Here is a 14,753-nt window from a genome sequence, read left to right as displayed (position 1 = left end):
ACATCGCTGAATGAACGGCCTGATAAAAGGTGGAAAAGGAAAAGGGGGAGGGGAAGGACAAGGGAAAAGGGGGAAGGGAGAGGGAGAGGGGGAGAGGGGAGAGGGGGACAAGGGAGAGGTGGACAAGGGAGAGGGGCAAGGGAGAGGGGGTGGAAGATACTAGAAAATGTGTTTGAATATAGCAAGCCATATTTTGCACATTTATTAATGTAAGTTCTAGAGGAAATGAACAAGGGAGATACAAGGGGGTTGTCACTGATTAAAATTAATTTTCCATGGACGGTTCCTGATTTCCTTTGTCTCCACATAGTTGTTGTGGCACCAAAATTGAAACTGTGAAGTTATAATTAAAAGGTTAAATATATTTGCCTTATCATGTTAAATGTATTAAAGTTCAAATTGCAAGCCTGAGAAAAACATGAGAAAATAAAGATACCTTCGATTACACGACAAGAATTGTCAAGAATTATCTTCAGTGGAATGAATCGATTATATTTTCAACTTATTCATCATAGTCACTCACAACTACCAAGTTTAAAGCCTTCTGAAATCTTAAAGGTAACCTCTATTGGCCCCAAATTATAGCATATGCTAGAATTGCTAGAATTTTTCAGAAAGTACTACCCTGGAGGTCGATACTCTCCAATTGTTCTCAGATATTCTGAAAGAATACACAAGGTGTTTGAATGTCCCGGTGAGGAAAAGGGCAGTTTAAAAGTATTTAAGAAGTTTGACCACAGTTGACCATATTTGAAAATCTAGCATATTTGGGGCCAATACAGCATACCTTTAAGATCACCACCAGTATTCTGCAGAATAACACTACTAATACATTGAGTGTTGATCGTTTTACAAGGGTAATGAAATAACTAAAGAAATGTTGGGAGGTGGTGATGGGTTGGGGGTGTCTGATTGAGCCAAAAGCAATGCTCTCAAATGACCTAGTATCAAAGTTTGAACATTGTCATATGATTTAGATCCCACCCCCACCCCCCTCCCCCCTAAACAACGCACTTGCACCTTCCAGTAGCCCTACAAACTAATTAGTAACATATCTGTTCAAGGGCCAGTAAGATATTCTGAGACAAAAAGTTTATGTAAATATTTTTAGCCCTAGTCACAACATGCCTCACATGGAAATGTCATTTTGGCTTTTTATATAAATGGTGACTTTTTATGACAAAATTTCCACATAAAATGTTACTTTCAAAATTACGAGATGAAGCTGAATAGCTGAAGGATCACGAGGTACGTGAAACAAAACATTGATTGCCAGGCAGTCTCTTTGGCAGTCTACATGATCCAGCAATGACATGGATTGCATCCCTACTTCAAAATGAGGGAGGGGGATGCAGAGAAATGCTGCTATGGTTCTAGCCACTGTGAAAAGTAGGGGGAAGTAGCCCCCCTTCTGCCCCTCCCCCCACACGCCATCCATTCTTGCCATCATACAGATATAATGCATTATCATCAATCTTGCAGGATGGTTGCATTATGCATACAAGTATTGTACAACTGAAATTGTCACACAAAATATGACTTTCTCATTTCTGCATTATATGAGACATATCAATCAATAAATCACCATCTTATTGACTGACACTGACATCACAAATCATCCCCGCTGTTATATGTAAATGTCTTTCAACGTTCACAAAACTATATATCATCTCATGTTTTCTCTCTGTCAATTTTCTGAGTCCAATCGAAGGGTTTCCACCAGGAGCCAAATTCGATGACCTTTTGCCTCTGAGAATCAAAGTTCTCCTTTGGTGGATTCCGCCACAATCTCGGCTCCAGGTCCATCATTCCTCCTAAGACCTCTTTACCGAAATAATGCGGAAACAGCTGGTTATCTTCAATCACATGGGCAAATCCACCATCCAGGCCAAAGTCCACACTGAAGTAAGGGAAGCCCTTTGGGACAGAATGTCGGATATCTTTCTTCCTGGTGTCTATCAATTTTTTGTTCTGTGACCATTCTGTCTCTGACTCTTGGATGGCTTTCTGTTCAAAGGTAAAATGGGTAAAAGGAAATAAACTTAAATGTGTTTGCTTTGTAATACACGTTAAAATTTTAACCAAAGATAACCAACTTTACTATAGAAAAGACCCATCCTGTTCAATGAAATGAAAAGGCTCTTAAAAAATCTGCATGAACCCAATTCCAAACTGAAAAGACGGGATGTGGGAATTATCAACAAACTTCCAAAAAAAGGAGAGTTAATTGGTTTAAACAGGACTTCAAACAGGTAACTTTTATAATAACATGTCCTGTGCTCGTAAACTGGGCTGTCCTGTGCTCAAAAACTGGACTGTCCTGTGCTCGAAAACTGGGCTGTCCAGTTGTACATTTTCTAAATATTTCATCCAATATAGAAATATCTTATTTTTCATCATTAAGGACAAGATGATGTTTTTCATCTGAATAATAGGCTACAAAACAACTTAAAGATCTGCTTTGCCTTAATCTTTGAGACATGAATGAACTTTACGCTTGTCCTGTTATTAACATGAACAAAAACAGCTTACGTTCAAGCTGAATCGACAAACAAGAGGCAAATGTGGTAGAAATGAAAGGCCTTTTCTCAAAGAAAGGGATATTCCTGAGACAGTACATAAAATACATGGACATTTCCAGGGACACTTTTCCCCTGGGAACTGTATACAAAATCTGGGGACACTCCCGGAAATTGACATCTATTACCTTACTTTAAAGTTGTAATGTTTAATTCAGCACCAAGGACCACATAATCAGGGACATATATAATGTTTATAACGACACCAGACAACCATATTCTAAGCACCTGAGCACACAAACATAACACTGACAATCTGAGTGAAATTTGAAGTAAGAGTATAAAACACAACCAGTTTCCTTAATCTCATTGCAGGCTTTCTATAAAATAAAGGTGATATATAAAGTCCAATTTTTTTCCCATGATTTTTTTATCAAATAGTTTGGATGATAATTAACGATATTAAAGTACGTCAATAAAACAACTGAGTAGATGCCGAAGGGAGATCGCTTGCTAACCTTGAAGAAAATTGGACCCATTTCACCTAACTCGTTAGGTACGGGGATACATTCCAGACACATATGTCTCTGTGTCTTGCCACTGGAGCTGTACTCGATGAACACAGCATCTTTACCCTGGTCCTCAAACATCTTTGTCAGACCTTTACGAAAAATCTATCAAAGATTCAAAATGAAACAAGAAATCATAAAACCAGTCAATGTGTTAGCTGAAATCAAACAAATATAGATGTCAAAGGTCGCCTTAGATTATGAGGAGAAGAAAAAATTAAAAGACTGGGGTTCTCTGAATTCTAGTCTTAAGATCTTCCTTATGGTAAATGAAAGCAAGAATTGTTACTCAATAATCAACCTGTCACACCATGACTGGGGTTGGGTCTGAAAATTTCAGCTTTCAGACTGCTCAGACAAAGTACCAAGATAAAATCAAAATCAAAACTAAACAAAAGCTGTAAGCAAACTGCTTATCCACTTAGAGCCTGTGTAAGAGAATGTGTAAAAGTGGGCCTGACGTTTTCAATCCTAGCAGGATCTTCTTCATAGGCTGAAGGGTACCGAGATAGAGAACGATTATAGCAACTGATGAATATTCATGATCTAACCTGTATTTCATTCCACACGTCCTCGTCCACAGCAGTGCAAGCTGAGCTATGTTGCATGGGGACAATTAAACAGTGGCCTGCAGTCAGGGATTTGGTTCTTGGTAGACACAGATAAACCTACATCAAGATAAGAAACAGTTACAAGTCAATACCTGATCAGTTAAATCTACCAAGTTTTGGCTTGTTTCTTGCATCACTGGTTGGTGACAACGAAATCAATCCGACGCTTGTTTTGTCTTTATATTCCTAGGCAGCCATCAAAAGCCATTGTGATATTCATACAAAGAGAAGCTCACAAACTTACTCAAGGTAAGGATTAGTGTTATGCTTTTTATTACCTTAATGTTGCTATTTGTGTGCAACAGAAACTAAAGGAAAACAAGTTGTCAATCAGGAAAATGTGTGTAATGATATTCAACATCGTTGCATGTACCGAAAAAAAAGGTATAATAATAACAACCACAGAATAAACACATGAAGAATATTTTTGTCAAAATGAGATGGTAAAATTTGTACTTCTGTAGGTTAGGTCAATGGCTTACATCAGACGATGAGTGGCCGTACCTCAAGCAAACAAACAGACGATGCATTTTGGGAAGTTGTCAAATTTCAAAGGAATTAATTTCACTGCTTCTTGCTTGGTTTTGAGATAAAAACTAACATATGAATTATGAGAGCTATAATCACCTCAAATACCAAATCATAAATTATAATTTTGAAAAAAAAGGAAGTTAACTTCATGAATTCTTACCAATGTGATATAACATAACCTGATATAATTGTGTCGATTCAACAACCGTTATTCGTGCACATTGGCAGGGAGGAAGTAAGGGGGCAAGTAGTTGTAATATTATATGAACAAGGTTACAAAAACATGTAAACTCTTGTTCGAGGTAACTGCAATTTCTTCTTGCAGAACAACATATTTTCTATCAGGGAATAATTGTGACATTAAACTCACTAGTATACAGTTGCACTATTAAATTAAATTAAAGAGTGTTCACGACAAGGTTACAAGAACCTCTTAAAATTTCTTATTTCCAACTGGTCAGTAGAACTGTGCAGTACGACACTTTACCTGACATCAAGAGTATTCTATGCTGCAAGAGAAACATAACACAACTGTCATACCGATGTAATTTTTAAAGATTATACCAAAAACTATAGCATATCATGTTTTGTATTTGGCAAAACAATAAAAAAGCAACAACAGGTTCATGTTTCTGATATTTATGATAAAAGTCACAACTAGAGGGTACCTTTATCCCTAAGGCAATAATTAGATGTTTCTGCATCTCTGGACTGTCGATGCAGAAGGGACATCGAGAGAGGGCAGCCTCCATTTTCCTGTGTTCTTTGATAGCGTTTTCTCTCTGTCTCTGCATTTCATCTCTATCTGATTGTGTGTTGGCGGTGGAGACGAACATGTCGTCGAGCGTGTACTCTTCATTTAACGATTTCAAGGCCTGAAAATTGAGGAAAGGGAATTTCTAAATATTAAAGACAAAACCAGAATTGTGGGTACAATAACTAATTCTCTGGCGGCACTTGTTACATACTGGTTTTAACAATATTTAAACTTCATAAATGGGATCTGTAGTATAAGAAATAAATATTAGATACAAGACTGTACTAGTGTACTTATAGAGGTTCATTATCTTTATTACATTTACAAGTCGGTTTTTCTTTCTAATGTTCCCTGAATGGTAATATTAATTTCGGAGAAAGATAACCAAAAACCTTTAAATCCACTGAAAAGAGCCTGAATAGTTAAAATGACCAACAGTTAGATTGCCTGACCTTTCAATCTTCAGCAGTATTTTATATAGAGGCAGACTATAAATGAAAAGACCGATCGTAAATATATGTCCTAGAGCTGTCAAATTGACCTGTTTTTCAAGTTTCGTTTTTATTTTGCCTGTGAAGATGATCCTGCCAGTGATTGGAACATCTGGCCCCCCGGACTCTTCTATACATATTATTAGTTTGAACAACTCTACCAAACATCTCAATATTTCAATATATTTGGCTTGATTTTCCTTCGCACACCAGGGTTATGTTATTTCCTTTAATGTATGCTGTATTGGCCCCAAATATGCTACATATTCAAATATGGTCACCTTTGGTCAACATTCTTAAACTGTTTATATTACAACCTTCGTGGGAAATTTTCCTCACTTAGACATTCAGTAATCTTGTGTGTTCCTTAAAATTGTCTAAGAACAATTTGGAGAGTAAAGACCAACTAGAAAGTACTTTTTGAAAACTTCTAGCAATTATAGCATGCTATAATTTGGGGCCTATACAGACTACCTTTAACGGATGACTTGAGGCACAAATTTAACTTTTCATATTTTGTACGACATTAAGAAACACTACTATCATAATATATTTGGGTTCAGTTGTTAGACTTCATAGAACAATGAATCAACAACAACATCTGATCCTACACTGAGAAACTGACATCATCACTAGTTTGGGCCTTAAAGGAGCATTCCATACAGGAAGCATCTTAAGCATCTTAAAGCTGAATATCTTAAAACACTGGAACAGAAATAGCATCGTTACTGTTCAATCGAGTCTTCTTTCTCCTTGGACTATGACATGTCAAGACTAAACCTCTGACAAAAGTCATCCTACCAAGATCATTTTTAACTCACCCTAGCTTGGGCCTTAGCGAACATACGATTCTGGTCCTCTGCTAGGCCCATCTTCTCCTGCTGGACCATGGTCTTGAGGTCCACATTATCGTCATTGCCAAAGTAACGTTCCCTCTCTCCGTCCTTGCCATGCGTCTCCACCTGTCGACGGACGGAAATTCAAATTTCAAACGAACGAAGATTCCGACTTTCATTTACGAGAAAATGGTGCAGACACCGTTTCCCATCTGGCTGAGTTATTCTCAATAAAGTCACCCTTGACCTTTGTCTTACCCCTTTGTTCTTTCTTCTCTTCTTGCCTCCTTTCTCCACGTAGCCCGCTTCCTCCGGTAGAGGATAGCTCTGGCCCATCCGATTCGTCCGGCTCAAGATCACCGTCTCCTCTTCCTTGCTCTGTCTCTCCTTACCCTGCTGGGTATCTTTAGAGATAGCACTTCTCCTTTCACCTGCCTTTGGTCCGGCAGCGGCGACTTGTCTCGCTGCCTCTAACTGTTTCTTGAGGTCATCCACCAATTTCTAAAAGATGATTAAAAATTGTAAAGAAAATGAAAAATAAAGTTTCAAAAATATGTTGTAATCATATTTTTTAACCATAATAAAGAGTAAAGATGGCTGCACACTGACCCTAATTAACGTGATGACCTGAATTAGGGTGACAACCCGAATGAACCTGACCAACATGACCTGACGTACAGTAGTTTACAGTACAGTAGTCTTGGCAACCCATGGTCTTACGACTGACTCTGGCTAGCTGAAGTACCTGATGAGTACACACAATGATGTTTTCTGTTAACCACTTGCCCTCATTACGGTCACAAGTTTAAGTCACGAACCACCGCACACTGCTGACCGAAAATCTGGAAATTGCTACATGTTGAGTTTTCCCGATGGAAGCTGAGGTGACTTAAAACTGGCAAAATAATAAACTGAAATAACTTCACAGAGAAATACAGATTTATGATGAATGGTCAATCAAATGTCTTCATAATTATTTCGGTCAAAACTGAGACCCGTCTCCAAAACTTGCTCTAAATCTGCAATTATAAGCTATGAGGAGTCCAAAAATTAAACGTCAGTCTCGGACAAAAATTCTCATTGACAATAAATCTTCTCTTAGATGATATTCATTTAGAAAACAGAACTTTTAATATTTAATAAACTTCAACGAATCTCACCTATCTTTTCATATTCAAACCAGAATAACATTCGATCAAATTTCAAGGAATCTCACCTGGTTGCCCATTATTTCAGCTCGTACTATCTTGGCACCGAGTTGATTCATCTCATCCTTGCTGAGAATTCTTGGTGGTGCCTCCTCCTCCTCCTCCCCCGATGATGATGAGGAGGAGGAGGATGTGGAGTTCTCTGAGATTCTATTCTTGACAGCAACATTCTGATCTGATTCTTTTCTCTTTTCCGTCTCCTCTGACCTAGATGGACTATCAGTCTTCTGTTTTTCATATCCAGCTTTCCTCCAACTTTCCCCACTTGCTCGACTTTTGCTACCCCCAGCTGATGTTCTTCTTCCATCATCCTCTCCTGGCTTCTTAAACTGTCCTCTCAAAGATCCTAACCCCGAAGGAAATTTCTTTGATTCCATCCGTCTTGCAGATGGAGCACTCTCATCGTCTTTCGGTTTTCTAAATTGTCCCCGACTTGATCCTAAGCTTCCACTTGACCTCCTAGTACCCTCCTCCTCATCTTTTCTCCTTCCCCGCTCCTCATCATTCTCATTTTTGTCTCCATCTCCTGGTTTTAGAAACCTTCCTCTTGTTCCATCTCTATGTGCCTCCCTCTTTGACCCATCACTTCTACCAGAGTCACCCTCCCTTCTGGATCTATCTCTAGATTCCCCTCTTTCCTCCCCACTGCTCTTTCTTGTGTACCCGTCTCTGCCATAATCATCCCTCCTCCAACCTCTTCCATCTTCTTGCCCTCCCCTCTTGAACATCCTCGAGGGTCTGTGACGTCCACCTTCTGCCTCCTCCAACATAGCATGGATCTTCTCCAAAGACTTCAAAATTAAATATAGGAAGAAAGCAAAAAGCGATACATGAACCTAAGGTACATTCTGGGCACACAAATAATGTATAAGTGTATAAAAGGTTATTCGGACAAAATTCATCCTAGAAAACAAGCTATATTTCTATAGTAACCATATTTTCTTTCGGTTAATCTGGGGACATGATGTTGATGTTGACCCCAATTTTTCAGGCGAGTGTTTGATTGCTTTTGTGTACTACATCCTCCAGAAACAAGCATTTTGTTTAAGACTAAATTGTTCAGGGTCTGTAAACAAATTTGGGAATAGGTCAGCGGATACTTTGATCTTAGGACACGTATGTATAGGTTTTACTTTGAGATCTGAACAGCAAGTATTTGCAAGAAAAGAAAACATTCTATTAGCGAACCTACTGAGTATCTTGACACTCCTGTAACTGTTTCATTATTACGTGCAGCTATTTGCAATATACCATACTCCATGACTTATTCCCTTAAAAAAGTCATAAACATGAGAATTTTTTTTTTTTAAAGTCCGTTTAAAAATCAAACACCTCCTTTGGAACTTACGCCCCATCTTTCAGCTGCCACTTCCTCAAATGGTCTTCCTTCTTCTGCGGCCTGCTGTTTGACTCTCTCATAAGACTTTCTGAGCCATCCTACCCCTTTGTCGCCCACTCCCACGTGAGGTTTACGCTTATCTAATGTTGGATCTTCTTCTGGAAGTCCAGTCCCCCCGTCTTTCCAAAATGGATTCAGTTCTCGGTCTGACCTGCCACCCTATGAAGTATGTGACAGAAAATTGTTATGTGAGGTGAATGCAACAGTGTAGAGGTGCACACAGTAAAACACCATAGATATACTTGTACATACCTTCTCATAAGTCTTGAATATCTTAGATACATAGTTTATTTCAAAAACAAGAAAATTGTAAACTTGTTTGCATAAATATAGGTATACATTGTATTTTAAGGCGTGCGTTCAAACGGACATCCCACATGCTTCTACATTTGGTTAGCTCCGTACTTGAACATACCATAGCTCACTTTACTCGTCCACGACTTTCTCATACATCTTGAGTAGTTCAATGCACAGTTTATAATTTGATTTTACATTTCCACACTTTTCAGTTGTGGACAACAAATTGTAGATGACTTTTGCACATATACACAATTCTCAGACCTGAGTTGGTTAATTGCATAGTTTACATTACATGTGTATATCTGTGCAGTAGCCGATTTATAGAAGTCCACACATTTCTTAAAACCCAGAGTTGGTTGGATTGACTGCATACTTTACATTAATTTAAATACAGTAATATACCTAATACATACACTTACTCAAATGTGTAGTTGCTTCACACACTGGTATGGATTAATACATCTTCAGTTGTTTATTAAAGGTCACTAATACTGCCCAAGTTTTAACGCATTGAGGGTGGAGGTGTATGATTGCTCCTTAAAGTTGAATACAAGTGACCAGTATTTGTCTTTCTAGCATATCTGGGGCAAGACTAATGTCTTTGAATCACATTTCACCTACATCCATGCATTTTCACGAGTTTAGAGATTCCTAAATACAACAATGAAATCGGTGATGGAAACTGACATTATCCAAGGAGTGGAGTTTTCTTTCCTTTTCTATCTCTTCCTTTTTCTTCTCCTCTCTTTGCTTTCTGATTTCAGATGAGGAGTAAGTTGCTGTCAGAAATGGACTCTCCATCCAACTGTCCCTCTAAAAGAAAAGAAAAAATGACCTTCTTTTATCTATAGAAGCTTTTACAGATTGGAAGTTATATGGCCAGAGTTGGACACAAAATTTGTAAGAAAACCATGAGTGAAGACCACATAGACTTTATCACAAATAAGACCTTTGAAATAAAAAAACAGAAGACCAGTGAATATTTTGCCTTTTTTTCCGGGTTAAAAGTAAAATGCAGAAGTTTTCACATTATTAAAAGGTGGACATCAACTTTCACTGCTCATTGGATATTAATCAGGAATGAGCTGGAGAAAGTGTCCATATCTTTATTTTCCTGATAGAAACTTCTTCAAACTTAATTAGTGTATGGTACACACAAAAAACATGTAGTGCTTTTCAATTTTGACTACTCATATGGAACATAAACATCCCCAATCATGCACTCCCCCCCCCCCCCCTCTCCCACCCCTTTTCTAACCATGTTTATCCGGTCAGATTTTAAATCTCATATTAAGGCCAAAAATAAAAGGTACCTTTTGAGGTTCTTGAAGAGCAGGTGGAGTTTCCTCATGTCCCTTTTGGGGAGTTTGTCTAGCACCAGAATCAGAGGCAGCTGTTGGTCCAGTCGTGGTACCGGCTTCTACCCATTGTTCCTCTCCTGCACTCTTTAGATAAATTTGATGTGAAAATGAAGATTGAATTTCAAGTCAACTATGACAACAGCGGAGGGAATCCGGATAAGAAGGAATATGGACAAGAGGAGGAACGAAGTGAGAAAGTAGAGTGTGACGGAGATGGTAACGAAAAACATGGAAAGATATGAGGAACAAAAAGGATGGGTGAGGAGGGGGTTGGGGGGAAGGAAGGCAAATTGCAAAGAGGATAGCTGAAGAGAATAGGATCATAGGTATGGATAAGATGGAAAATGGGTATATGAGTGGCAATCTTGAATGTGCTAACATTTTTCTTTTGATATCAATTGAAACACACCACAAACAAACTCTTTTGTCTTTTCAACAAATTAAAGTGTTTAATGTTTTCCTGAGTTAATACCTTAGGGTGAAAAGAAAGACACAAACTTTGTTTATGATGACAGATGTCAACAAAAATTGCATAAAATACTTCCATCTCATTAATAGAATCTTGCTTAACACAATGACAAAGAAATTGAAACAATAAAATATATCTGAAGCTACTAACATCACTGCTGTCAGAAGTTGAATCTTTTTCCTTTTCTTTTGTTCTTCTTTTCTTGCTTTTCTTGTGCTTTTTTCTGTCCTTTTCTTTCTTTCTTCGCTTTTTCTTTGATTTCTGTGAAATAAGATTGTGCAGTTTAAAAGTCAGTGTCAATTTTGCCTGTCAAGAGTCTACCCAAATTGCACATAAAAGAAAAAGTTAATATTTTGTGATTTCTAATTATAAATATACTTTTTCTTTAAAGTCCTCACTTTTGCTCCTGGTTCCTGATGCAAATACATGCTTTACTCTTGGGTGGACCAGCTAATAGCAAAATTGGTAAATTGTTTAAAATATTTTTAAGTGATTTGTTCTTCACTCAGAGGTGAATATCTGCATTTTGATGGCATGAATTACTTTGAACTTGACACTTATGAATGTGTACAATTTTAGCAATATTAAAATTATTTCTGGCAACAGCAGAAAAATAATACAAACAGTGACTATGGAAAACAAGCAGATGAAAAGTTTTTGGTTTATCTTGATAAAGTAATAGTAAATGCTATATAAGCACAAATATGATACTGCAACAGGAATTGTGACATTACACCTAAAAAATGAAATAACTCAAATACTACAACTACCAAGTTTATTTGTAACTCTACTAACTTGTGAACATAAAATTGAAAAGCAGAAGATAACTGGACTTCAGACAGTTGAGAAAATTACAAGTGAAATTCATGGTCCAGGTTTGCTCTGAGTGAATGGATGTTTGTAACATGGTGTCTTTCATGGAGCTCGCACTGTGTGGTTTCCTGTCCGAATATAACCATGTTTTCGGGATTTGATGTTGAAGCCATACTTACTTTAAATATCCCCATCAACTTTAGAAAGTCACCTGCAAGATTCAGTTATAGTACATCACAATCATCGTGACAAGTTGACACCGTTACAAACATCATCCACATAACTTGCACATTTTTTCTGCAGCACTGGAAGGGGTAGCAATGGGATTATACCAACCCATTTTGAGCACATTACTCTCATCCTACTGAGGGAAGCAATATGGTGCCGCCAAATCATTGAGTTGAGATATTTTTCCCAGCGGTATTCCAGCATTGATGATGTTCGTAACAAGACACCATGCATGGTTTGCTCTCCCCCAAATGCCAGTTTTGTGGGATTTTGATTGGGCCTAACATCTAGTTTATATTTAGCAATGATTCCGACGTCATACCAAAGTCAAATATCTCAATACAGTCCATCAACTTTGGGCAATCACCTGCAAAATTCATCTATAGTACATTATGATCACATTGACAAGATGACACCGTTACGAACATCATACTCATAACGTGAACATTGTTTCTGCAGCACTGAAATGGTGGCAATTGGAATGAACCAATAGAGAATATTGAGGGAAGCAATGGGTGCCTCCAAATGAATGAGTTGAGATGAATTTCTCAACAGTATTCCAAAATGGATGATGTTCGTAACAAGACACAATGCATGGTTTGTCATTAGACACCACAACCAAAGTCACTCGTATGTAACATGCATGGCTTTCATGTATCAATTTTGCAATGTTATTCAGGAGACCACAATAGGTGGTACATATTAAAAATATATACACCCCTTCTGTATCTGTGTGGAGGAATTTAAATAGCATTGCAACAAGCGATGATGTTCGTAACAGACTAGACACCGTTACGAACATCATTGAGTGAGTTACTGCTACGCAAAATATGCACGGTCCCCAATAATATTTGTCCCCCTGTTTAGTAGTTGGGAGTGAATGCTATACAGTCATACCTGTTTAAATGGAAATGATCTTTTTCTCAGGGATATTCTGAGGCATATGATGTTCGTAACATATTTAGACACCGCCCGTTACAAACATCATCACACATTTGGTGGTCCATATTTTTCCTCTCTGCAAGTTCACATGTCTCATCATTTGATATTAGGTAGAGTCATGTCATGTCTATAGATTTCAATCAGGAGAGGTCTGTATTTTGACAACCTGAAAGCAGTAGTATAGGTCCAATTTGGTGGTCATTTCATGTCACAAATTGGTGTCTTTTTTTAGTGCATTTTCGTGTGAAATGTGGGGATAAAAATTGAGTCACATAGTCTTATGTCATAATGTTATCTTATGTATCTCCTGTATACATCTATTCCAGGAATCAACAATGGATTGCTAGTTGTGACACCTATAGTGCTATTTATAGGGCAGTTCATAGCAGTGGGGCAGAATCTCTGCAGTATCATATTTGTGCATATATTCAAAGGGGAGGACTAAATGATTACCAAAACACTTTCAGTTAATTTAAAGAAAATATTTATATATGTAACGATTTGGTTCTTTCAATAACAAGATTAAGCCTCCTCGTTTTGAGCAAGGTTTACCTGGTCATCTAGGGCATCACTGACTGCTGGTAACATCCATTTGTCATCACCTCTCTCTTTTCTCAACTGCTGTTTTCTTTCTTCTCTTTCAAACTTCTGCTTTGCCTACAGGTCACAAATTAAGCAAAAACCCAAAACTTTTTGTTATATGATAATACTGCTGAAGAGTAACTTATAGATTATTCCTCATACAATTGAGACTTCCAAGTGGCCTACTACGATGAAAAAGGGAGAAAAGAGTAGGGTGATAGGACTATTTCAGTGGAATAGATCATATATGGTATAAGAGAACACCCGCTTTGATACTTGATCACATACCATGCCACAATATGAACTAGAATTCCAATGGTATGAAATTCATACTTAGTCAGTACTTGAGTTTAACTGTAATGTAAGAATACAAGAGGTTTTTTGGGTGGTTCTAGTCTAGATATCAATAAAAGCTAGCACCAGAGATGAATTAATCATTTTAACATTGCCTGAACATCTTACTTTAGTTGATTTCAGAATTATATTCATAGAAAAATAACACTTACAATTCACACAAAGCTTTTCCATCAAAACGTGTGCTCTTGTCTTCACTAATCTCTCATTTTGGAAAATGATTTGATTTATTTTCAGATTAAGCTTAATGTTAGGCCTAATTTGTGTCAGAAATTCTGCATACTGGACAGTGGTATTAGACAGGGCTCGTGTTGCTGAAACTGTATTGATTGTATCTGACTCTGCAGAAAGTTAGGCAACATGGTCAGGATAACAGAAGCCTGAGTGCCTGCAATAGTCCATATCGTTGCACAGTTTGTGCAAAGAGTTCATGATCAAATGATAACGTACTAAATTACTAATAACTAATCATAACAATTTTGCTGAAGAAATCGTGCATTCGGCTTATGTACATATTCATTTGGTCTATCGTCATAAACCGACACAATAACTGAAACAGATATATTGGATACCAACGTTAATTATAGCATAGGCGATCATATTAAAGAGGCAATTAACCTTGTCAAGTACATATTGTTGTGCTCTCTTCTTATTCTCTCTCTTTTCCTCAATTTTCCTGTGACTAACGAACGCAATTGGGGTACTGTCGTCCATCGTCGATAAGTAACAGTGTATGATTATGAGAGAACGAAGTATAACACATGCATGCACCCTTAAAGCCTG

The 14,753-nt window shown here is 37.6% G+C and overlaps 1 protein-coding gene across 2 annotated transcripts; it reads right to left on the bottom strand.

Moving 5' to 3' along the window:
• Positions 1 to 187: 187 nt before the first annotated feature.
• Positions 188 to 14,723, bottom strand: LOC139980215 (CWF19-like protein 2). Of its 2 annotated transcripts, none has more exons than XM_071991716.1 (13): positions 14,589 to 14,723; positions 13,587 to 13,691; positions 11,202 to 11,312; positions 10,535 to 10,666; positions 9,909 to 10,034; positions 8,871 to 9,080; positions 7,531 to 8,313; positions 6,573 to 6,815; positions 6,300 to 6,440; positions 4,899 to 5,105; positions 3,640 to 3,756; positions 3,038 to 3,193; positions 188 to 2,007 (listed from the first exon to the last, which is right to left on the bottom strand). In XM_071991716.1, the coding sequence occupies exons 1-13, from the start codon at positions 14,682 to 14,684 to the stop codon at positions 1,672 to 1,674; spliced, it is 2,763 nt and encodes a 920-aa protein (XP_071847817.1). In that variant the 5' UTR covers positions 14,685 to 14,723; the 3' UTR covers positions 188 to 1,671. The 2 variants fall into 2 exon arrangements, with proteins under 2 accessions (XP_071847817.1, XP_071847818.1); XM_071991717.1 differs by lacking the exon at positions 14,589 to 14,723 and adding an exon at positions 14,123 to 14,298.
• Positions 14,724 to 14,753: the final 30 nt, after the last annotated feature.

The sequence above is a fragment of the Apostichopus japonicus genome, chromosome 14 (assembly GCF_037975245.1).
Source record: "Apostichopus japonicus isolate 1M-3 chromosome 14, ASM3797524v1, whole genome shotgun sequence".
Classification (NCBI taxonomy): Eukaryota; Metazoa; Echinodermata; class Holothuroidea; order Aspidochirotida; family Stichopodidae; genus Apostichopus; species Apostichopus japonicus.
The sequence above is the reverse complement of the archived record's forward strand: the minus strand, read 5'-3'. Positions and strand labels throughout refer to the sequence as shown.

What these genes read in the sequence shown, in the direction of transcription:
- LOC139980215 (XM_071991716.1), bottom strand. Translation starts at nt 14,684, where the DNA reads ATGGACGACAGTACCCCAATTGCGTTCGTTAGTCACAGGAAAATTGAG. An exon ending in TCGCTAAGGCCCAAGCTAGG is followed by an intron (nt 5,106 to 6,299) that starts GTGAGTTAAAAA and finishes CTCAATTTTCAG; the next exon opens with GCCTTGAAATCGTTAAATGA. An exon ending in TGGGTCCAATTTTCTTCAAG is followed by an intron (nt 2,008 to 3,037) that starts GTTAGCAAGCGA and finishes ACCTTTGAACAG; the next exon opens with AAAGCCATCCAAGAGTCAGA.